This window comes from Rhipicephalus microplus, chromosome X (genome assembly GCF_043290135.1).
Source record: "Rhipicephalus microplus isolate Deutch F79 chromosome X, USDA_Rmic, whole genome shotgun sequence".
Taxonomy (NCBI): domain Eukaryota; kingdom Metazoa; phylum Arthropoda; class Arachnida; order Ixodida; family Ixodidae; genus Rhipicephalus; species Rhipicephalus microplus.
This window is the reverse complement of record NC_134710.1, coordinates 369,225,622-369,249,380: the sequence shown is the minus strand read 5'-3', so window position 1 is coordinate 369,249,380 and position 23,759 is coordinate 369,225,622. Positions and strand designations below refer to the sequence as shown.

Below are 23,759 nucleotides of genomic sequence, written 5' to 3'. Positions count from 1 at the left end.
ATCATCAATCACCCGAGAGAGGAAGCAGCGATCACGATCTGTGAGTAGGTGAGAAGGAGCACCATGCTGAAAAATGACGTCGTATAGTAGGAAATTGGCAACATTGGTCGCGCAAATGGTTGGTAGCGCTTGGGTAATTGTGTACCGAGTGCCATAATGTATGGCTACCGCAATCCATTTCTTCCCAGTTCGAAAACGACCAAACAAGTCCAATCCCACTCGATGAAACGCACAGCTGGGACTTCGATAGGCTAGAGGCGACTGGAAGGGGGAGTTGTAGGTTTGTTTCAACATTGGCAGAGGTTGCAAGCCGCGATGTAGCAGGGAACGGAACGATACAGGCCTTTCCAAAAAAACCGTCGTTGAACACTGTCAAAGAATGGGGTCACGTCTAAGTGCCCTGAAGTTGGGGCACTTAAGATGATGTGGGATGACGAGCAAAAGTTCTGCGCCCTCAGGATGTAAATTATGGTGATACAGAATGATGTTTTGCAGCAAGAACATGCTGAGGGAATTGGCGACCATGAGGTTACGGCGACCGGCTAGAGAAGTTCCACTGAGCGACGACGTCTATGTAGGTGGGTTCAGGTTGAGTAAATTAGCTGCGTTGTGAAAGGTTCTGAAGGTTGTCATTGAGAGAGTATGGTCTAGAATACTTTCCCGCGATCCTGACGGTTTTCACTTGAAAACCTTGGTTGGGAAGGCCATTGGTTATAGCAATGTCGGGAAATGTGGCCAACGCAAGAACAAGCAAACCAAATCGGTCGATCGTCATTGGTGCACTACTCAGATAGATTGCAGTATCGAGGGCGGGGGAGAGAAATCGGGAAGCCGAAGAGGATGCGGCAACAAGTGGGGCAGCGTTGTGGGTGGGAGTCCATATGTGCTGAGGCGCAAGGCTTGCGGATTGGGAGGGTAGCACGCCCATGTTGGCAAACTCCTGCCGAACGACGGCTTGACTTTGTGAAACGGTTGCCAAGTGGTCTTGCGCGGGGGCATACAGGTAGCAGGGGCCATAGCTTCTATCTCCTGGTGAACAGGAGCTGCAAGAACTTGTGTTCGGGCCTGGCGGCGCAGGATCTTCGCACGAGGAAGTCGCAGTGGTGTTCAGAAGGTGGTTGAAGCGCTGACTAATCCACGTGCTTTTAGCTTGCTCAAAGTGCCGACATTCGGTGATGATGGAGTCAATCATAGCACAGTGCTTATACATGAGGATGTTGAAGACGTCGTCAGCTATGCCACTCAAGACATTGTTGACCTTGTCTGCCTCTGACATATTTTTGTCGGACTTGCAGCACAGGGCGAGCACGTCTTGAATGTAGGCGAGGCATGATTCAGTGGACGATTGAACACGCGAAGTGAGTTCCTCTCTGGCTGCCATTTGCCGAGCAAGCGATTGGCCGAACAAATCGCAAAGGTTCTGTTTGCACACTTCCGAATTGGTCAGTTCTTCGTTGTGGGTCTCATACCCTGCGCGTGCCGTACCTCGCAGGTAGAAAAAGATATTAGCAAGCATAAGCATCTTGTTGCACCTGTAGTGCTTGCTCACGCGTTTGTATAAGGCGAGCCGAGCCAATTGTCAATGTCGGTTTTGTCGGTTCCGGAAAAAGTGCCGGGGTCTTGAAGGTGAGGAAGGGATCACAGGGGACGGAGTTCGCACGAACTGCAATAGCGTCGAATACTGTGGACAGTCTTCAGGCATGGTGACTGGACAAAGGTGGTGGCCGGTGCGGAGATCCAGAGCCAGGTTCTTGTAAGACCCGCAACCTCCACCAAAAAAACTGCGGCAGTTCCATTTCCGATGGAGGCGGAAATGTTGTAGGGCCCGTGTGCTCAGATTTGGGTGCACGTTAAAGAACCCCAGGCGGTCGAAATTTTTGGAGCCCTTCACTACGGTGTCTCTCATAATCATATGGTGGTTTTGGGACTTAAACCCCAAATATCAATCAATCCACCAAAAGAGATGTTACAGGGAGTATTTAGGGGTCACGAGTCTGTACGAGAGCGGGATCACAGTGCACAGGGCGCACAAAATGCCAGTCAACAGGGCAACCCAGACTGAGCCCCACAACACCGTCGTCTTCTTTCATTAGGTGCCATTTCAGCGGCTCTACTGGAGAGGTATTTCCATACTTGTAACAATATTTTTTGTATTTAGGGCTCACTTGGGCTGTCTTACCAAAATTTTCTTCAACTGAACTCACCCGCACTGAAATTTACCTAAATTTTTCTCCACAAGACTCGCTCGGACTCTTACCCACGATAAAATTGGTCACATGGAATTGCTCAGACTTAAGGCTTGATCCGAGTCTAAGCGAGTCTTAATGAGACTCATAAGTGAGTTTGCTGACCTATGTCTGTGCTTTAATATTGATTGTGAAACGGGGTTTATTGGCGTAAGTAGTATACGCTTTTAGCGAGAGGAGCCGAGCGCGAGCTGTGGCCCAATGCGACACATAATCTTCTTCCTCTCTACAATTGTAATTTCTTTCTTTCAGTCATCGTTGGGTAACGTTGAACTTGGGTTTGTAGAGTGATCATGTGTTACTAGCTGCTTAGGTGCCCCCTTTTGCCTTGGCATGCACTGCAACTGGTTATCAAGGAGACTGTTCAGAGACATAAGACAGGTTTTGCCAGCCTGTGTGAGGTTGTGCAAGCTGATGGTCATTCCGCAAATATTAGCATAAAGATTTCACCCATGTGGGTTGAATCCACGCCCGTCCTCTGTCGCACTTTTGCCGTTCTTTCATGTGGATCTTCGTGCTTTGTAGTCTGTTTCTGTCACATTCTCTCTCACTTTCTCTGCAGAGTAAAAAATACTATGAGAAGATGTTCCGAGAAGCAGAAAAGGCTCAAGAGGCATTTGCTAAGGCTGATGCTGACCTCCAGCTTTCCAGGGCAGACTTGGAAAAGGTGTGTGTGCCAATGGCAGCAACACTCGGTGATTAAGGAATGGGCCACACGAGTACTTGTGGGAAAGTTATGTCTGCTGCTTAGATATGCTACTTGTCGTACATGTGCATTCTCACCGTTCAGCAACAAGCATAGAGATCGTGTCTTACGACATGAATAACCTGCTGTTAACTGCAAATGAAACACATTTTTTTGTTCTGGTTGTGTGTCTTTTTCTGTATGGTGTACTCGAATGGGGCAGTGTGCCATCTTCACGGCAAACCAACGGGAAGCGGTGGTCGCTTTTGTGATGATGCCACCGATAGGGCACCCCGATCGAACGGTATGTCCAGTGCGCGTAATTGAAATTTGCATTGCGGACCTTGCTGCAGTTCTTGAGTAAAATAGTCACACCACATGACAGAAAATTAAAAGTATCTGCAAGGTTAAAGTATATCCCAGGCATATGGATGCGTTCATGAGATAATCAATGCTGCTTCTACATAGTCTGAGCTCGCACAATTCCTATTGCAGAACAGGGACCCAGATTGTCTGCTGGCTTACTTTTTTTATTTCAAGAAGCATAAAAAAGCACATCACTATTATTTAATCTATATGTACCCCTGGCTAGCTATCACACTAACGTGAAGTCATGCGACAAAACAAATGAGGAGGTCCTGAAGGTTAATGTTATCATCGGGGAAGTTCCACGATCTCCACGTGCCTGCATCAGCCAGAAGAGTAAGTAGTCTCAGTGTTAAAAAAAAAATGCTCACATAAGAATACTGATTTACTTCTTTATACATTTTACTCATCAAAGGGATGCTAAAGTCCAAGAACATAACTATAAGTTCTTCGCAAGTTACTCGGGGTGATAAATATTGTTTATGCGAGTAAACCACTGAATTCCTGTTGAGCTCCAAAAACTTCTATGCATCAGGCTTTTGCAAATATCAAGTCTTCCATGCACACGCTAAAATTTGCTGACGTGTTATGAAAAACAGACGACAGCAATCAACGAGTTTCCCCTGCACATACACAACCAGCGCAGCAACTACAACTACCAATCTCGGAGGCTTATATCCTGGCATCTCGTGATTCACGTCAGGCGGCGGTGACAGGTGGCGACACCCATAATACAGTGTGCTCCGACACTTCTAGCTGTCATCTCAAAAAGAGCCATGCTTTCGGCGCCAGGCGACCCGTTGCCCCATTCCAGTGCACCATACTTTCTGTGTGAACAATTCCTAGGGTCTTCTTTTTTGCTTTACAAATAAACATTGTGCTTTGATGGGGCACTCATTTGCTTAGGTAAACCTCTGAAATGAGTTCATACAGACGTTCCTCTCACTTACTGGACTAGTGCACCAAATTGTTTGCTCACTATTTATTTCTGTCAGATACCAGCATATTAACCTTTTCTAGCAGAGTACAAAAAGCTTCAAATATTTTTTTTTCTGTTGAAACATGTACTGGACGACAACACTTTTTAAAGTCTTACCACTGCCTTCAATGCAGCACAAACACGTTTCAAATGCGCTACTGTGGGTGGTGCCAAGGCAGTACAAATGCGTTTCAAACGCGCTGCATGGAAGGCAGTGGCAAGTCAAGTTCAAGTGAAACAGTGGTTCTGAATACGGGGGTTAGACTTGAGACTGGTGCTAATGAGGGTTGTTCAAAATGATGCCTAATAGAGGTGATAAGAGATGGTGATGTTTTCTTGTGAATACTTTGAACTGATCAATATAATGTGCCAGCATCAGATAATGTTATCTCCCAGGTGAAAATGGTTCCCATCCCCAGATGGGTTATGGAACCTGAAAATTCTAGCTGGGAATGGAAAACGTTTCCAGCCTAGAAAAATTTTCAGGTTCCATAATCCATCAGGGAATGGAAGTATTCCCTGCTGAGAGTGGAAACATTTTAAGCAGGAAATGGCTTATTGCAAGCCTTGAAAGAACGTCCAGATTTTCACCTTGCTGCTATTGCACACGTATTAGCATCTAGTTGATCAGGACCTGTTCACCCAGATCACTGAACACAGACAAAGAAAATGGTTTTGAAACTTAAAAACATTTTTTGACAGTTTGTAGCAAGTGCTGAAACATATCTCGAGATGTGAAATGAGCTGCTTACATCCTTGTACACCATCCACTTGAAAAATATATTCATGCATAGTGAGCGCACATTAAAACCACAATGACATATAAAGTGCTATTCTAGTAAAAGTATAACCTCACCAACGTTCATGAACAGCATTAATATAGCTTTGCAAAGCAGTACAATACACATTTATCATACACCCAAAACAACAGCAGCGCGCTAAGCAAAGGTGCTTTTTAGTCAGTATGGTTGATTGGGCGTGTTGGTGATACATGATTGTTTGAAAACAGAGCGCACTACCTTAGACATGGACAGGATAGACGCTTGTCCGATAAGTGCTTGCCCCTGTGTATCCTGCCCGCGTGTACGTAGTGCACTTTTATTTAAAACAGTCCTTTTTAGGAAAGATTTGATAGACATTGCGATTTAAACTGCAATATCAAGCAAATATCAAGCAAAATCAGCAACAATCGTTATTAAGCAACAATCAAGCAACATTTATTTTTATCAACCTTAAACTACTCTGAATGAACGTCATATTAATTCACGTGCACATATGTAATTACTGGCGTTAGATGCAAAGACGCATACACGCCATTGGCACAAGCATTGAACGGCACATGGATATGGTGACAGTCTTTTTGCCCAAACCGGCCTGTAATGCATTTCGTGCATATATAAACATTGTGTACAAACATTCGGGACAAGCATGCCTAAAATATATGTGCAAAACTTACCTCCAAATGGTAGAATTATGATCGATAGAGCGCCGATCCCACGATCGGTGCTCTATCCAACACATCACTGTTGACATAATCTATGTCCCATGATCGACACTGAATCCAACACATCGCACACAGTACAGCACTAAAAACCGCTCAAAGACACTGTCATCACTCGTAGTACTTTCCAGAGATAAAACTGAACTATTTCATACAACCACCACACGGGTATCCCTAAAAAAAAAAATCGCTAGACTAGCGTACAGCAAGCGCGGACATGTGCAACTTGCTCTGCTAGTAGCTGCCATTTGTTTTACAAAACTGGGGTCATGCTGCGGTGGCTAATAAGGAGTTATTCAGTTTCCTGGACCACTGTCGTTGAGAATGTTACCTTTAAAAAAAATATTACTTTTTTTATGCAGTATGAGTAATAAAGAGTAGGCTATTATTTCAAAATAGCTTTAGAATGCACCGAGTAATAATACAACATTAGTGCTTCTAGTGCTACTGAGATGTCTACAAAAATCACAGCAGCATGTCATTTTTCGTGGTTTGTGGCTGCGGCATCGAAGAGAGCATGCTAGTAAAGCTTACAAATATTAGATAGTGTCCCTTTTCCACCCCCTGCAAACGGCCATGCATGCATGTAATCAATATTCTGAGTCATCCTCAAATGCACAGCCTGCATTACCGAGAGGTCACTTTTCGTTGCGTCTAAGAAGAAAAAGTTGAATTTTGCTATTCAATTTGTAAGGTGTGGGACTTTAGGTAGCAAAAATCTGGAAAAAAACTCTAGTTGCATTCGAGTAAACATGGTTAACACTTAATCTGTCCCTTGTATGTATAGCAATTCTTTGTTTGGCTCGAATTTCTTTTGTCAAATAACCACTCTCAAAGAGGAAAATTTCATGCTAATCGAGCAAATTATTTCCCAACTGAAGATGGAAACATATTCTGCTGCAAATATAACTTCCAAATTGGGACTGGAAAGCCGTTTCCAGCTGGTAACATAACTTCCAAACTGGGACTGGAAAGCTTGAAGCTGGAAATGGCTTTCCGGAAAAATCGAGAATTATTTCTATTTTCAGCCTGGAAATACCATTCCCAGCCTGGCATGGGATTAATTCCCAGTTGGAAATGGCATTTCCAGCTGGGAATGGAAAATTGCCCGCGTGAATAGCGATTTCCAGCTAAAGTCCAGGCTGCAAACTCTGGAATTCATATGCCATTTTCATGTGGGATAGGTCTCGTTCTTCAGTGGGTTAGCTTCACTCAAGCTTAGTCCAGCAAACAGTCATGATAACGAAGTCATCTGGAGAACTAATAGGCTGTTGTAAGCCACCCTTTGTTGAAAGGGAATAGGCTCTGAAAGAGTTGAAAAAACAATATGTACACTATAAAAGTGTATAAGGAGACAGTTATTTAGCACGGAAGGGCTGGGAGCATTATTGAGCAGGTAGTGCAAGATATGATGACACAAGCAAGGTTTGAAGAGATGAGATGTTGTATTTTGTGCTACCTGCTCAAGAATGCATTTTTACAAACTTGCCCAAATTGTAGTTCTCGTGACGACTGGGAGGTTAACCAGAGGGTTGTTCTTGTTAGCTGCTTTACAAATGCTGGCTGTACGGTCTAACCCCTTTATACAGCGACTGATGTAAGAGACAACTGGGTATAACAGTGTGTCTAAATTGAAATAGGAGATAAGCAGGTGTATGCATGGTACCCTGGTTTAAAGGGACACTGCAGATGAAAGACCAGAATTGCTCCCTGGTCATGTAAAGGGGTTCATCTCTAGAAAGGCAAGGAGAGGCCTTGCTGATGCCTGTGAGCAGCTGTGTTATTGGTCTGTTGTAACGGTGTCGTAAACTTACCTTGCAGGACCTGTCGTCATGTGGCAGCTGATAGCAGTGCACTAGTGCTGCACCAAGCGCATCTGTGCAAATTTTATTCTTTGTATTTAGCAGAGTGGAGCGCCATTGTCTTGTGAAAACTCCTGCACTATTTCATCTAGGCTATGAGACAAACTTCAGATAAGGCAATAAATAGATCAGTCTTGCTTATGTAAGAGGTTACTGTATTTCTGTTTGTTCTAAGTAAATAAATTCATTTATTGATTCAATATTAGAAGGCACTTTCTCCAGGTTAGGTGTTTTTTTTTAATATTTGATTTGGTTAGAAAAACGTGGCTTTTCTGACATCTCTAGTCCTGTGTACATATGTTAACTCTTACTATTTTAGCAACCTCCATGCTATCTTACTTTACAGAGAGGTCACATCAATTCTCGTGACTCAAAATATAAATGTAAATTGTTTAGAGAAATATTCTGCATATTTTTATTGTGTGAAGAATGAATAACGAAAAATTCAATGCTGCACAGTGGCTTCCCTGCGCATATTCTTCTCTGATACCTATTTAATGTGGAAGCCGTAGATATTCCTCACTTCTCCTATGAGATGAACTTGTTCACGTTTGTAAAATACTAAGACTTTTTCACGGTGTCATTCTATTTTTCTCAGAATGCACAGCTTGCACGCTCTTTTGCATTAGTTTATTATTGACATGTTCTTATGTGCTTATATCATGTTTTTCATATGCTATAATTTTTCTGATTTACGATAATGATAAATCGGAAATGCACTTATATATACAGTATAGTTAAGCTTTGAGAAGTCTCTAGTCCTACCAGAAACACTTATTGCAAAAGTCACACTCACCATCTGCTAGATTAATTCTCTAAATTTGTTAAGTATTAAATTGTAATGTTAAGTAGACCACTTGTTATTATTGTAAAAATGGCTCAACCTTGTCTGTCTTTTATGCATATCTGCAGTTCAAAATGTTGTGATGCTTGTTAGATCATTTCTTTTAAAAGGCTTAGAAACATGCAGCTTTTCATGGCTTTATACCTAAACCAATGTTCAAATGTTTTCAACTGCAGGCAAAACAAAACTCGCTGGCTAAAAATAAAGCTTGTGAGGACTCAAAAACAGATTATGCAAATCAGCTACAGAAGACAAACCTGCTCCAACAAAAGCATTATAGCGAACTCATGCCAAAAGTGTTTGAGGTAAGTTTTATTCTTCCTTTTTTCTTTTTACATGTCTAAAAGTAATATGTGCCTACTCCTAATTCACTAGACTATATGCTCTGGTAGTGTACCAAATTCGCTGTTTTACCTAACACCACCTCTGCTAGATGGAAGGCGACACTCCACAGCCTGTCCTTGGCACAACAACTCTCACGAGGCAGTAGAGGGGCTCGGCCTCTCGGTCCCCACGTGGGAGCGGGCCATGACACAGTTATTTGTGTTTTGGAGGACCAAACAATTTAATGAAATCCAATCTAATAAGTAAGCTTTTGTTATGACGATATATGTAGTATCTAAAATCTCACTCATCGTGGTCTAAATAGGCATGTATTGTTCACTTCATGTTTTAAGTAAGATAACATCGACTTTGTTGCATCAAATACTGCTTCTGATCTTTTTTTTTTTTTTTTTGCCATCATGACACCCTTATCAGTAACTAAAGCACACATTGTTGCTACTTTGTTCATGCATACTTGATATTGTATGTTCATATGCATACTCATAATTTGCCAAGCATGGCTATGAATGAAGGGTCTTAAATGAATGAGAGTGAGAAACTATGATGGCTGCATAGTTGTTAATCAAGTGCTTATGCTATACAATAGAATACGCAGCTGCCAATACTTAACAAACTTTCTCGCTGAAAGTTGTCTAGGGGTCCTCAAAACTGTCTGTATGTCTAGTGCAAGTAGCAGAAAAAGCTTTTGTCTCTTAAAAGGTGCCGCCTGTTGACTTCGCTTTGTCGCTTGCACTTTGCAGCAACTTCAGAGCTTAGATGAACGCAGGACAGCATCTCTACAGAACTACATAAAAAAGGCCGCAGAGATCCACCGAGAAGTCATTCCTATCATTCTCAAATGTCTCGATGAAATCGTAGTTGCAGCTGACTCTATAGACCCAAAAAAAGTAAGTTATTTTTTTAATTGTAATTTGTCATTCTGTGTGCTTTTTAAGAAAATATATGCCGTATATATCCTTCGCCAGCAGCATAGTGGTTGCCTCATGAATAGAGCACCAGGCTCCGGTTGTGAAGAGCAAACACTCTGCGAAATAATCCCCTAACTCCAGCAGACAAGAATGACAATGGCGGGCAACAGTAGCCGGCACGTTGACATTGTCCGCCACACTTTTTCTACACTTGTGTTTTCCAAATGGTCTCGCACTTCTAATAAATTTTGAATTCCTGTGCTCATTAGACTGAACATACATTAGATGAGGCCAGGAAGGGCATTTATGTTACCTACTCAGACCAATTGAATGATTTAATGTACACAATTAACCAAGTCTTAATTGAGTGTCAAGCCATGGACACATAACTATGTGCATGCATTTCCTATATCGTGCACACACAACTTTTCTCTAGAACCAAATAAAACAGAGCTTTAAGGCCTGTGTGTTGTCAAATTCTTGTTACTTGGAGAGAACGGAATGATGAGAAGTTGGTGCATGTACCATACAGGTGTCTCTAAAGGCTACATAAATGAAAGCTTGCTTTGTGCCTTTGCCCGTGTTTATTTGCCGATCTGATAAAAAGTCTCTTGCACTTTCCAGTCATCAATTTTCAGTTGTCAATTTTGTTGCATTCTTGAGACAAGTCTGCAGCATCAAAACAGCTTTGCTGCTGTGTGGTTGCCTTTTCAACTCTTTTGCCTTAACTGCTCCAGCCTTTGAACAGTGTGCTTAGGCAATGTGTATGCTCAAGCATGCCCTCCTTCCGCCACCTTCGACCAACATCGCACTGGAAACTGTACAGGATGCTGAAACGGTGGTGGAAAAGTACAAGTCTGGCTTTGTGCCCGCTGATGACTTTCCCTTTGAGGACTTGAGTGTGACGCGCAACTGTGACTCAAGCAGCACGACTGGCAGCACAGTGAACTCCTCATTTAGAGGTCCGGGAGACACAGTCCGAGGCACCATCTCCACTGGCAAGAAGAAGCGGTCAGGCCTGTTTGGAATTTTCAGCTCAAACAAGGTAGGCAGTGGGTTTGAGCCATGGTTTTTGTTTCGCACCTTTGCTCTTTATTGCCAAGTATCATGCTGTGCACTTTGTTTGCTATTATGCAAGCGTGAACAATGAGCAAACTATTTTCGGCATATTTCTATACATGTAACATCGCAATGCCCAGCATGTCATATTTGCTGTGCGGAGTTTTAGACCTTGAAATTGAGTGTGGTTTCCTTGAAAGACAGGAAACCACACTCAGTGCCCATAGTAGCACTTCTGATGTTCTGGAGGAAGCTTTAGTGACTCCCACTTCCAGACCTAAATGCAAAGAGTTAGTTTGTAGTTAGCACATGCACATTAATGCAGTGGTCACAATTTTACATTTTCATGCATACAAATGAACTAAATAGTTTACACTATGATGTTATGCTTGATGCATCTGTGTTAAGACCTCCATTGTGGTGCCCTAATGCCTTATCAGAGTAGTCTTACATAGACTGTCCATTAAAGGGATTCTGAAACACTTTTTTGAGTAACCATGGAATTAATTTTCGGGAAAAGTGTATTACCTTACAAATTGAATGCCACAAAAATTTGAAAAATTCATCCAGTACGAGCGGAGTTACAAATATTTGCCACATGCTGCAATCCCATTCTCTCTTCTCTCGTCCAGACAAAAGTGCTGGAAGGTGAGCAGGGAAGGATGGGAGGGGCAAACAAAAAACGTCACTCGTGCCTCGTGACCTTGAGCATTTTTTTTCTTCGAATACGTGGCTTTTTCAGTGCGATCGTGCGTGCACGCGTGGACAAGTGATGGCCTGTCGCGGCGACCTCTGAAACAACCGAGCGCGCCATGTTCAAATCAGCGAATGGCTGATAGATTGGTGCGCTGGGCTTAATTTTGCGATTTGTCGAAAGCAGAGAAAGCTACTTTTTGGTTGACTTTGTTAATTTATTGTGAATTTCAGGCCGCGTGCTGTGCTATAATATTCGGCTCCCGTATTGTCAGGAGCTTCTACTACCGATCGGCAGCGTTTTCTGACCATGCTCAAAAAGTGTTGCAGGGACTAAATGAAACGATAGCCCAATTAATTCAATGTAGGAGTAGTGTGGAGTCTGTGGACATATATCTTGGAAAATGTGCACTCTTCGTTGTCGCGTTGACCACTGTGGCCCTATTTCGGTGGGAGCAAAATGCAAGAACACCCATGTACTTAGAATAATGTGCACGTTAAGGAATCTCAGATGGTTGAAATTAATCTTGAGTCCTCTACTATGGCGTGCCTCATAATCATATTGTGCTTTTCATACATAAAACCCGAGCAATTACTACTATTTCATAGTCAGATCAACAACCTTTCTTTCTGACAGGTAAGCCAGTCAAGATTGACTTGGATTTTTCGCCTAGTGTAGGGCAGTTTTGCCGCTGGTGTAGATCTCAATTTGTTGTCTATAGAATCGTGCATTCCTTCTTTTATTAAACATAGTTTTGGAAATAAGAGCTGAATGTTCTCTCCCTTGGGGGCCTAGTAATTTTTTATAAGTAGCAAATTAAAATCTTTATTAGTTAATTTATTTCAATATTAGGTGCAATACTAGGAACTGTAAAATTGTTTTTAAAATATTGTCTAAGCGCTCTTAACCTGTGGTCTTATTTTTAGCCTGCCTTACTGCATAACCGATTTCAACACTAGTAATATCGTAGCACGTAAAAACTGAGACACGGGACAAGGGAAGCGGCAAAAGGAGTCTCTTGTCCTGTGTCTGTTTTTACACGCTGCGATATTACTAGTTATGAATTACCAACACGCCCAACTACATACCCTTGATTTCAACACCTCTCTGTTAAAACTTTTCCTGAAGTTTTTATTGTGTACAAGTAAGCTTCAGCTTCTATTTGTGTGTGCTGGTAGGCTTTATGTTCTACTTATTGTTGTTTGATAGTCTTTGTGAGGCTGAAATAACCTGAAAAGTTTTTCACTCTGGGCATTATTTGCTACAGGCTGGGTATTTCACAATGTGGGTATACTCTGGCTGTTTAGTGGAGAAAAACATGGTCAGCAGGTAGTGACCAATGTCCGCAGTGTTTTTTAAACCTCATTAGGTCTTTACATTGCTCCTTCCTTCAAAAAACAAATCTTTTTTTAGACCATCTTGAGGAGTGATGGCTAAGTTATGGAGTAATAGAGCGATTGACCGGTAGATAGTTATAATGAACTAAATTAGCCTCTCAAATAGTCTATAAAAAAACCGACCGTAGTGTGTTGAGTATATAGTTTTCTGCAGAGCTTGACGCTCGTTTGGCGTGGATCTTTCAAAACTACCGCGCCGACCTTACAGCCACGCCACGCGCGGCCGAGAGAGCCGTCCTTTTCACACAGCCAGCAGAGAGGATTGAGGAAGCGCTGAGCGGGTCACATGACGGAGAAGCGGTGCCGCGGTTACAGTGGCAACAATAGGAAAGTGTGATGAATGCACTGGATAGCGCGCAACACCTTGGGAGGAAACCGCCAGGTGGCACTGGCACACGTTTGCTCATCACCCAAAGCGGCGATGCGCTGCGCAGAGACGGGAATCAACCATGCGCGTGGGCAATGTGAAATGTTTAAAATACATTTTGTTGCTCGTACCCGGTTTCAAATGGCAACCGACAAAATATGTTAATTAGCTTCTGGAATTACAGGATGTCTACGCGGGTGCGTGACTGAACTAAAATATCGACAGGGTGCCGAGCCCGAAAGTGAGCGCGTGACGGCACTGAAACATTTCATCGATGTGAAATGGTAGAAGAGTGGAACGAGGAACTCAATTTTGATCCATTGCTTGCAACACCTTCCACAGCGAACCATCATTTGCTCAAGCACTAATTTGTAAATAAAGCCCAATCATTAGTAACGTCAAACTCAGAGACGAGACTAACGAGCGGCATATGCATGAAAACCTTTTCTTTTCTGCACACAGGTCATACAACGCATTTCATTATCTGTTTACAACAATGAATCCTTCATAATTGGTCGCACGTCTTTTTTTTTTATTCCCAAGAAAAAAAAGTTTTATATTTCACAAGCGCCCCACAGAACACTGGGCTGCAAGCCTGAGTGATGCGCCTGAGCTTCAGGTACTTCCTCTTTTCATGGGAAGATGCTCGCTCCTTGTGGAGTGCCTTTGTGTAAAAACGCAAATGGGTGAGCAGAAAAAACTTGGTCACTTGATTGGTGAGGCTCAGACCATGTTGGGTGCAGCCCAGTGTGACATTTTTTTTTTTTGAAGCAGGAAACAAGCTCTTTCAAGCTGTCACTGTGAAGCTTGTTGTAGCTGAACCACTTCGAAAAAGCGACTTCGAGGGTGTCTAGAAATGCGAAGAGGTTCTCCGAAAGGCCTACCCATAGGTGTCCGCACGAGGGGGACAAATGGGGCGGGTGCCCCACCTAGTCGCCTGGAAGGAGAGCACTAAATCTGCTCTATACATTGACTAGGCGGCAAGGCACTCCTTTAGTCATCTAAAAGGGGGGCGCAAAATCTGCCTTATACACTGATTTAATAGGGAGGAGGCCCCCTTCAATGAACTGCCCCCCCCCCCCCCCCCGGTCCGCAATCTTGGTCCGCAATACTCCCGTTTCAGCTACAAAGAGCAGAGAATTACCCCGAGAATCATCGGAGATCTTTTCCCTTGCAATTTCCTGCTTAAAAGTTCGGTAGGTCTCCAGTGATGATTTCGTAAACATTCTTATCTTCCACATGTCCCTCTTTGTTTCCTTCACCTTTTTCTTAACCAATGTTTTTTTTTGGCTCGGTATTCTGCTATTGTCTAAATACTTGCTTGACAATTTTCGAGCTCGCTTCTTCCGTTTAGTATCAACATTCTTCATGTACAAGTAGCTGAAAGCTTTCCTAGCCCAATGCTCCTCTCCCATTTTTCTCAATCGCTCCTCAAATTCTATCTTGCTGCTAGCTTTCCTGCACTCAAATGATGTCCATCCCATGTCACCCTGTACCTCCTGATTTGGGGTATTCCCGTGTGCTCCCAAAGCAAGTCTACCTATGCCACGTTGTTTAATTTCGAATCTTGTTTGAACTTCTGATTTCATGCAGAAGACCGCATTACCAAACGTCACACCCGGGACCATGACACCTTTCCAAATCCCTCTCACAACATCAAACCTACTGTAGTTCCACAGTGCCCTATTTTTCATTACAGCTGCATTCCTGGTGCCCTTAGTCATTACGTATCTTTTGTGCTCCCTTAGATAATCAGCCCCGTTATTTTTTCATACGTCCAAATATCTTTATTAATCCACTATTTCTAGCTTGACTTTCTGTATCTTATGCTCACTGCCTTTGTTAATACAGCTGCATTATTGGTGCCCTTAGTCATTACGTATCTTTTGTGCTCCCTTAGATACTCGGCCCCGTTATTTTTTCATACGCCCAAATATCTTTATTAATCCACTATTTCTAGCGTGACTTTCTGTATCTTATGCTCACTGCCTGTGTTATAATTAAAAATCATGATTGCCGATTTTTACCGCAAATGCCTCTCAATCTCTCCAGATCTTCCTTGTTGTCGACTATTAATGCAAGTATTAATGCAAGTATTAATGCAAGACTATTAATGCGACTATTATTATAATATCATCTGCATACATCAATGGTAGTAATGACTGTTCAGTGTGTTTTCTTTGCTTGGCGAAAGAGAGGCTGAAGCCGGAACATGTAAACAGCTGTGCCCGCCTCCACGCGGCTCCTCCCCAGAGGCTTCAGTGCGCTCCGTAGGCGCCGCTTACCACTCATTACACTTCCCTATTCTAGCCACTACCGCGGTGCAAAGCGATTTCCCTCTCTGCACCTTAAAGACGACGGCAACGACTGCGTCTCCACTGCTACCCTCTGCACCGGGAAAGGAGGACTCTCTGCGACAGCTTTCTTTTTTTTTCATCTCTCTCCGCACGTGAAAGAACATGGCCGGGCTAGACTGCACCTGCGCGCTCCCTTCTTACAGCCTTTGCAACGGGTGTAGTACATGCCCGCCACTCCATTGAAGGGGGCGCTGCGACCATGTCATCTCTAGAGTTACTATATATGCTACCTTCAGGTAGCAGAGTTGCGCTAAAATACGCCATCTTGGGTTGAAATGTCTTGCGGGAAAGCCACTCACCACCTGCGTAGAAGCAACGCTCGCGCTTCAGAGTACCAGCGTTGCTTTATTTATTTTTTTCGCTTTCTTTTCTATTTTTTATGAAAGTACGAGAAAAACTCGGTTTCTCTGGTCACGTCTGGAAGCCTTGATTTTATGTTTACGTTTTTGGTATGCAACAATGAAAAAACGTGCGTCAGCTCGTTGAACCAGTGATACATATGTATATTCATAGTAGGCCACACATTAGCTTCGGCTTCTGTTGCACTGTTTTTCCCATTTGCATGTATAAAATTATTTTTCACTCTTGATCACTATCAAGAGAGTTAGGGATAGAATATTTTCATTGCGTTGGGCTCATTCGTTAACTGTGTGAGTTAACCAGCTAAAGCTTTGTAGTCTTCAACTGAATCGAGCTGGATAGCGTTTGAGAGTGGCCATGCGACACCCGCATTACACGCTGCTCTTGTATTACACTCGTATTACAATTGCAGCTCACGACAATTAATGTGAATTATTGTTCAACAACCCTCTCGTGTCTAACATTCTTTTCACTTAAGGTTTCAAAGCTGCATTTATTTCATGAACCAGCAGCAAGACCTTGCCAATTAAAATAGTTCTAGTTTAAATTCTTTCTTTTTTTCAGCGTTTTAACCGCCAGACCAATTTGGATGTATGCAACTCACTCACGCTGGTCGACTCTACACGTATAACGTATTCACTACTGTATCTGTGGTTAATACAAATAGAGCAAGTTTTGTGGTGCTGTGGACTTCACCCAAGCTAGACCAGTGCTCTCGCTCTCCTTAAACCGCGATGCAACTATGGTTTGCACTCCCCACGAGAAAATCCTGCACACAATGGCCAAGCCTTTATTCCTTTCGACTGAACACTAATCTTTCTAAGCAACACCCGCTGCACCAGCATCTAATAGCATGGGCTCTACATAGTACAACTCAACACAGAATCTATTTGCTTTCGCATTTCTAGTGACTAACAGGAAGCATGGCTACATAACCGAAGAAGCACGGCGAGAATGACAGCAGCTGTTGTCAACCCCGCTTGACCTGCCCGGAATCTGCGTAGCGTTGGCTTCTCGGCAGAGCAGATGAACCACCTATGACCACGTGATGGCGCTCGGTGAATAGGGGCGCTGAACTCTTTTAGGCGGAGCAAGCGGTGCCCGGTAAACAGTGGCGCAACTCTGCTACCTAAAGGTAGAATATACAGTAACTCTAGCCATCTTCCCCCGCTCCGTACAGTACGCGAACACGAGTTCAGGCGCGCTTATCCACTCACCGCGCGTTGAAAAACAGTTGCTTAATCATTGAAGACGCACAAATGGTTTATGGCATTGCTCATACCTGATGATGCTAGGCTTGAACCTATACACCTCTGAAGAGTGCTCTTTGCTGGCAGTATGACAAGCCCCGAAGTGCGCGCATGATCGTAGCATCTCTGTGACAGAAAGCGGCATACCACACACCCCCTTACAAAATCGTCTGGGTACACTGAATGCTTTCTTTCGTCACATTCTATTTGATGCAAAATAAACACGGTCTTTTTCTCTGCTTTCTGTGCATCTGCTGCGATTTTCTTAACGCATGCGTGGTGCTTGCTTTCATGATAATATTGAGACTAATTTTTTTCTTCTTTCAGCAATCGCTGCACTTTCTCGCATTTTGAATGGTGGTGCGACACTTGGGAGCACAATTGTCCTATCCTAGTCTGGAAACAACCCGCCCAATGAGCATCGCTGCTTATTGTTCAGTGAAAGCGTCTTGTGAAGTTGCAACATCCAGATCTGTTTTGATGGTGTCCGCTTTTCGCTTCCTTGATGTTTGATGTAAGGACCAAACTTGTGAAGCAGGATCTTTGCGAGGCTTCTGTGCACTTGAAATCATGTAGGAAAGATAGTTCTCAAAAAGAGAAGGTGCGTGCACATTCAGGAATATATTTTCTGATGTGGAACGCAGGCACAGAGTCTTCATCGCGTAAATGTCTGCTGCATACAACTGTCGATGCAGACTTGTCGTTGATGATGAGGTTGTTTCTCCCAATATTCTTTTGTCACTTGCCACACAGCTCAGTATTGTTTGGGAACTTGTAAGAAGTAACACCGGATGTTTTCCCCGAACGGGACTGGCAATACCGAACCACGGCGATCCAGCGGACGTGACAGAACACAGCAATACATCTTCACGCAGCTAATATGTATGTAATGCGTGAACTGAAGGCTGTGTGACTGTCTTATCGACTAAAAGAAAATTACTCCAGACTGAACACTGACAAAGCACCGAATGAAATGCAGCCGTGGTGGGTAAATACCAAAATAAAGCAAGCCACACTAGAGATGAAAGGCAATTCACAATAACCTGCTTGTAGCAATAAGTCGCTAGAGAATTTATACAGATTTTTCAGAAAAGCAGCTGCTTACTTGCCGAAAAGTTGTAATGTTGTGAATTTCTATTTCTAAACATGTTGTTCTGTGAACTAGAAAGATAGCGCAGAACTCATTTGCACTACATTTTTAGTTCTGGGGCAAGTGGCTTGCGAGCGTAAGCAGCTACGTACTTCGTTCGCATTCTTCATGGACGTGGCTTGCAGTACAAAGAAATGCAAAAGTGCTTAGGGTCTCCAGAATCAATATTTCCAGGTGGTGTGAACAACTTGACAATGCACACCACTACTCTCCGTGTGTGCCGTCCGAACACGTTATTCAGCAGCAAGCCCCCCCCCCCCCCCCCCCTTTTTTTTTTACTTTCTCCTTATACGCAGTTTTTTAGCCATCAGATATACAATACACGTAGCCCTGCCACGGTGGTCTAGTGGCTAAGGCACTCGGCTGCTGATCCGCAGGTCGCGGGTTCGAATCCCGGCTGCGGTGGCTGCATTTCCGATGGAGGCGGAAATGTTGTAGGCCTGTGTGCTCAGATTTGGGTGCACGTTAAAGAACCCCAGGTGGTCGAAATTTCCGGAGCCCTCCACTACGGCGTCTCTCATAATCATATAGTGGTTTTGGGACGTTAAACCCCACACATCAATCAATCATCAATCAACAACACACGTACATGTTTAAAAGAGTTGTCAGGCTGCGGAAAGCAGCTATTAGCCCTGAAAAAACTCCAAATGTATTTGGCAAAATGAAGAAAAATAGAAAATATCTAGGAAAGGGAAGGCGCGCTCGTCACTCCGCGAGCGACCTCTCTTAGTTGCAATTTCGTTGTCCGATGAAACCAAGGGCCAAAGGTATTTAGTGCTCTTTGATTGCAGAGCAGGTGCAGCATTTTTTTTCTACCTCTCTGATCGTTGTCAGTGCTTTATGCCTTCTGAATTATGCCTCTCATTAGCCAATTCTTCCGCATTTTCACTGAGTTTCAGCTTGTATTATCCACAAGCACATACATACCTACATTAAGCGGTAAGCCGTCTGGTAAATTAGTTTTCTTTTAGTAGACGATCCTCCCTCTATCCTCCATTTCTCAATAATCCCCCTCCCCCTTTTTGTCGAAAACCCTTATTCCACGGTTTCACATCGACAAACTCCCTTGTGCCATGTGTGCGGTGCAAAAAATGCAATGTCAGGGTCGCTGCGCTCCTACCGCCGGCGAGTGGCGAAACATACTCGGAAACTCTCGCATTGTATTCGTGACTAGTGAGAAAGCTGTAAAAAAATAAGCGCGTGAAGGTGCAGTCTAGCCTGGCCATGGAAAGGAGAAGGGTCTCTACGTGCAGAGACAGAAAAGGGAGAAGCGTGGCACAGGCGTGTCGCAGATCGGCATTTGAGAGGGAGAGCAAACAATCCGCCACAGTTTTTTCGTTCCTTTTTTTTTTCTTTTCCTTCGCGCGCAGCACTGAGAGGTGCTGCCGCGGGATTGGGCATGGTACTAAGAGCACTTTCAGAGCGCGGCATGTTCGAATTAATTGTTGTAAGTGCTTGCGCGTTCAAACTACAGGGCGTTTTCGTCCATTGGAATACACATAGCTTCGACGAGACCTCAGCGTGAGTTCAAATTAACCGGAAGTTTGAACTAAGTGTGTTCGAATTGATGAGGTTCGACTTTGTTTATTTTCTATTGCACGCGTGGTCGCGTAGTGGTAAATCGGGCCGCAAGGCGGTTTCCTTCTTTGCATGCTTATAGGTGTGCGCCCATCTGAACATACATTGCCACAAACTGTTATAATCAATATAAAGAAATAATGGATATAACAAAATAATTGTGGCTCCCCTTCAACTTACTTATAATGAGGTTTAAGTGAACGCACAGAAGGATTGTCATCAGGGCAAGCTGGTAAGGTGTTAAAGTATTAGCAAACAGGGGCAGAAAGAAGCAGATGATACGAGCCATATGTCATCTATTTATTTCCACAATTGCATGTTGTGTTAGTGCTTTTTGTGCTGTTTCGTAGTCATGCGGAAGGTCACCTGCGTACTTCAAGCTAGGTTGAAGTGTCCTTTGACTGAAATAATAATAATAATACAAGTGGCTAAACTCTGTTTAGTTGCTTCACTGGACAAATTCCGTTTTCTATGCAAGAAGTTTATTTAGCCTCTGCTCCCCATAATTTGCCTTTGTTGGCTGGAGCAATTTGAGTTGTGTTGAAAGTTGTGCTTGACAGACAAACTGCAGCCAAGAGACCAAACTTGAGCACAATTGACTAAACGCTTATGTGTTGTTTTTTCCCCCCTGCCCATTCCCTGTTCTTTCTTTCTCTATCAATGGCACCTTCTACTTTGCCAACGCCCACCCGACTCTTCCTGCTCCCCCATTTTGCTTCTGCGGCATCTTTGTGTGCGTACAAACAAAAACACAAAACTGGTTGGTGGTGGTTCTCCCTCCCCTCCTTTCTCTTCTGCTTACGAAATGTAAGTATCTCAACAAACTGGGAACTGGTCACTGCCTGGCAAGTACTGCTTCCGGCTAACACTGGCACTGTGCCTCGCATTGCCTGCTGCCTACTCCCCCTTCCTAATTCCCTACTGGTTCTTTCACGCATCTCTCTTACATGTCATGTGCACTGTATTTCCTTAAGAGGTATGTCACTGCAGTCTAACTGTGTGACCTCTACTCTCTTTATGGCATGCTTGCGTGGGATGTCACAATCAAGAAGAAGGTCTGAATCTCTGCTTGTTGTTTTTGTTTTTCTGGTTATAATTGTTTTTTTTTTTTGTTGATAGGTACTTTCAAACGACTGCCATGGATACAAACTCTAGCTTTTTTTTTTTTTGACAATTCGAAGGGGCATTTACCAATTTTATTTTTATAAAGGGTAGTTCATGTTTATCAGGTGGTGCAAGTGGCACTTGTATTACTGCAGCAATAATACTTATTAGAAGAATTTTCAAGCTAGAGTTCCACAAATGGTGCAACTTCTTGTAAATGGGCTTCAGAGAATCGGCACTACCATATTATTTTGGGGTCATTCTTGCTTTTTCAGCTGCCTATATTTTCATCAGAGATGGCACATATATAGTTGCTGTTTACAGGCTGAGTCTTCCCTGAACAACCTCGGGAACACTTTTAGCCACTTATTTTTAAAACTAAATGCTTAAAGAAAATGTAAGCTTTGCGAATAAAATATTATTCGTAATATGTAAAATCAAGCTACATCTGACAAGAGTATTAGCTTGGATTAGTTTTTCTATGTACTGCAGCATAGCCATTTTCATATATTGCTGAATTAGGATCCACTTTAATAGAAGATGCTACACGAAAAACTCAGGTTTTTTCCAAAATGCCATTTTTTTACTTTCTCTCGTGAGATTAGTTTTTCTACTTTCATGAGTGAAAAAAAAAATTGAGGTTGTAGTTAAACTCGAAGTAGGTTAATATTGCCCTTAAAGAGCCCAATGTGGCTATTAAAAACAAAAGAGTGCTCATGGTCTAGTGTCCCCTAGAATTTGCCACCTGGCTGCTTTTCATTTCATATCACATGAGCAGTTCACCAAAGCCACATGCTAAATATAACCATGTTTGCCAAGCTTTCATTTTAAAAAGCATACCATTGCCACATGGATAAGCTCTCATTTCTAGGTTTAAAGTGTTTTTTTCTCAAGATGGGATTTTGGGTAACTTTTTGAGTTTGGACATCACGTTTTTGGTACTTGTGATGGTTGGATTGAGGTGAAATTTTCCCCAAATAATCCTTAACATCTGAAGAGTAGAATTATTTTGTTCGAACGTGATATTGCTCATATAATTAATATGAACTTAAAGTAAGCAATTAATATGGGCTGAGCATTTAAAATTTTCTCTCATTAGTTTTATCTGTTCGTTTAAATGTTTATGCACTCTTTTTTTGATAGTTCTTTGCATTCTACAGTTATGTGATACATTATAAGCCATAATCGATCTTAACCATAAAAGTTCAGTGGCATAATAAGTGTGTCCAAAAAGAGCTATATATTACACGATTGTCGTGGTACAAAATGAGAATTATGGAACTTACTATAAATTGGATTATATATTTGAAATCAGCCTAAAAAGTTATGTAAACAGCAAAGATTTTATTGCCCTACGCTGCAGATTAAAGAAACTTTTTTTTTTCTGGGTCGCATCTCCCCTTAAAATGTGCCATATACTAAAGAATGAGCAGAGTTGCTCTGGCGAATTGTTTACTCGGCATGTGTTTGGATTCCTTAATACACAACCGACTGCATGCAACACTTTATTGATCTTAAGCACGCAGCTTACTCATATATTTGTTGCTCATCACTGCTTACTCCAAGCTGAGAATGGCTTCAGGATTTTCAATTAACATGCCTGCACCAGTGTAGCAAGTGATACCTCATGAATGTCATGACTGTAATGATTACTAACGAGTTAATTTCTCGTGTCTGAGTGTGAATGCTTACTCTGTAACAATTTTTTTTCAATTCCTAGCATTTTTCATGTAAGTTGTGTTTAGTTAAGCAGTGACTAAGTCTTGCAGTATTGAAGTAAAAGAATATAAAAATCATGCTACGGGATTCTGAATTTTTGTTTCTTTCATATATTGCACGTTCCTGGTTTCTGCAATTGAATTCAGTGGATTGCTTACTTTTGTTTGGTGATGGGAAGGTTTTTTTTTTTTTTGCATGGAATGTGCCATTTTATGTATCATAATCCTGACTTGACATTGAACATTTGTCTAAATATTGCCTTTCTTTCCCTTGGTTTTCTTTCTTACTAATAAATCAGAACAACATTGATGAATTCAAGGATGACTACAGCAATCTGCCTCCAAATCAGCGGAGGAAAAAGCTGCTGCAAGAACTGGACAAGACACGAACGCAGATCAACACCATGACACAAGCACGGTAAGACCTCTAATTCCTAAACGCACGAAATGGGAACTTTATAGGCCAAGGGTATAGGTCTTTCCGTATGTTGACTACCTGCTGTTGTAATATTGAACTGAATAAAAGTGCTTGTTTGGAAGTTGTCTCTCAGCAAGGTTTTCAATGTTGTGCCCGTAATGTTTGATTTTTTTCCCGTTGCGTCAGAGAGGGCCTCTTCAAGCTGAAGGGTTCATATGAGCAGAATGCAGCTCTGGGAGACCCTCAGACTATCCAGGGAGAGATAAATGACATTGGTGCCAAGCTTGAAAAGCTCCAAACAGATTTGGAAAAGTATCAGGTGGGAGACCATTTTTTGTTTAACCCTGCTAAAGAATTAAAATGTAAACATCCTGTTTGTTTGTTTGTTTGTTTGTTTGTTTGTCTGGCCTGTACTTTTTGGTTTCCTTCTTGGTGTGAGCCTTTTATAGAAGCCTGTCTGTCTCGCAGTGTTAAGTTACTTTTGTGTGTGTCGGGGGCAGGATGGGGTGAAGCTGGGATATCAGTGTCATCATGTCATCAGCCTACTTTTGCTACAAGTAGTGTTATACAC

At 42.7% G+C, this 23,759-nt stretch overlaps 1 protein-coding gene across 8 annotated transcripts in view; it reads left to right on the top strand.

Moving 5' to 3' along the window:
* Window positions 1-23,759, top strand: part of Cip4 (formin-binding protein 1-like Cip4) — a 254,028-nt gene that overhangs the window by 209,900 nt on the left and 20,369 nt on the right. For 6 of the 8 annotated variants that reach the window (XM_075879952.1, XM_075879954.1, XM_075879948.1 and 3 more), the window contains exons 6-12: window positions 2,809-2,913; window positions 8,660-8,788; window positions 9,569-9,715; window positions 10,563-10,781; window positions 20,761-20,793; window positions 23,070-23,188; window positions 23,375-23,507. In XM_075879952.1, coding sequence (XP_075736067.1) covers window positions 2,809-2,913; window positions 8,660-8,788; window positions 9,569-9,715; window positions 10,563-10,781; window positions 20,761-20,793; window positions 23,070-23,188; window positions 23,375-23,507 — 885 coding nt within the window. The remainder of the gene's footprint in view (window positions 1-2,808; window positions 2,914-8,659; window positions 8,789-9,568; window positions 9,716-10,562; window positions 10,782-20,760; window positions 20,794-23,069; window positions 23,189-23,374; window positions 23,508-23,759) is intronic. The other 2 variants (XM_075879950.1, XM_075879949.1) reach the window with 2 other exon arrangements.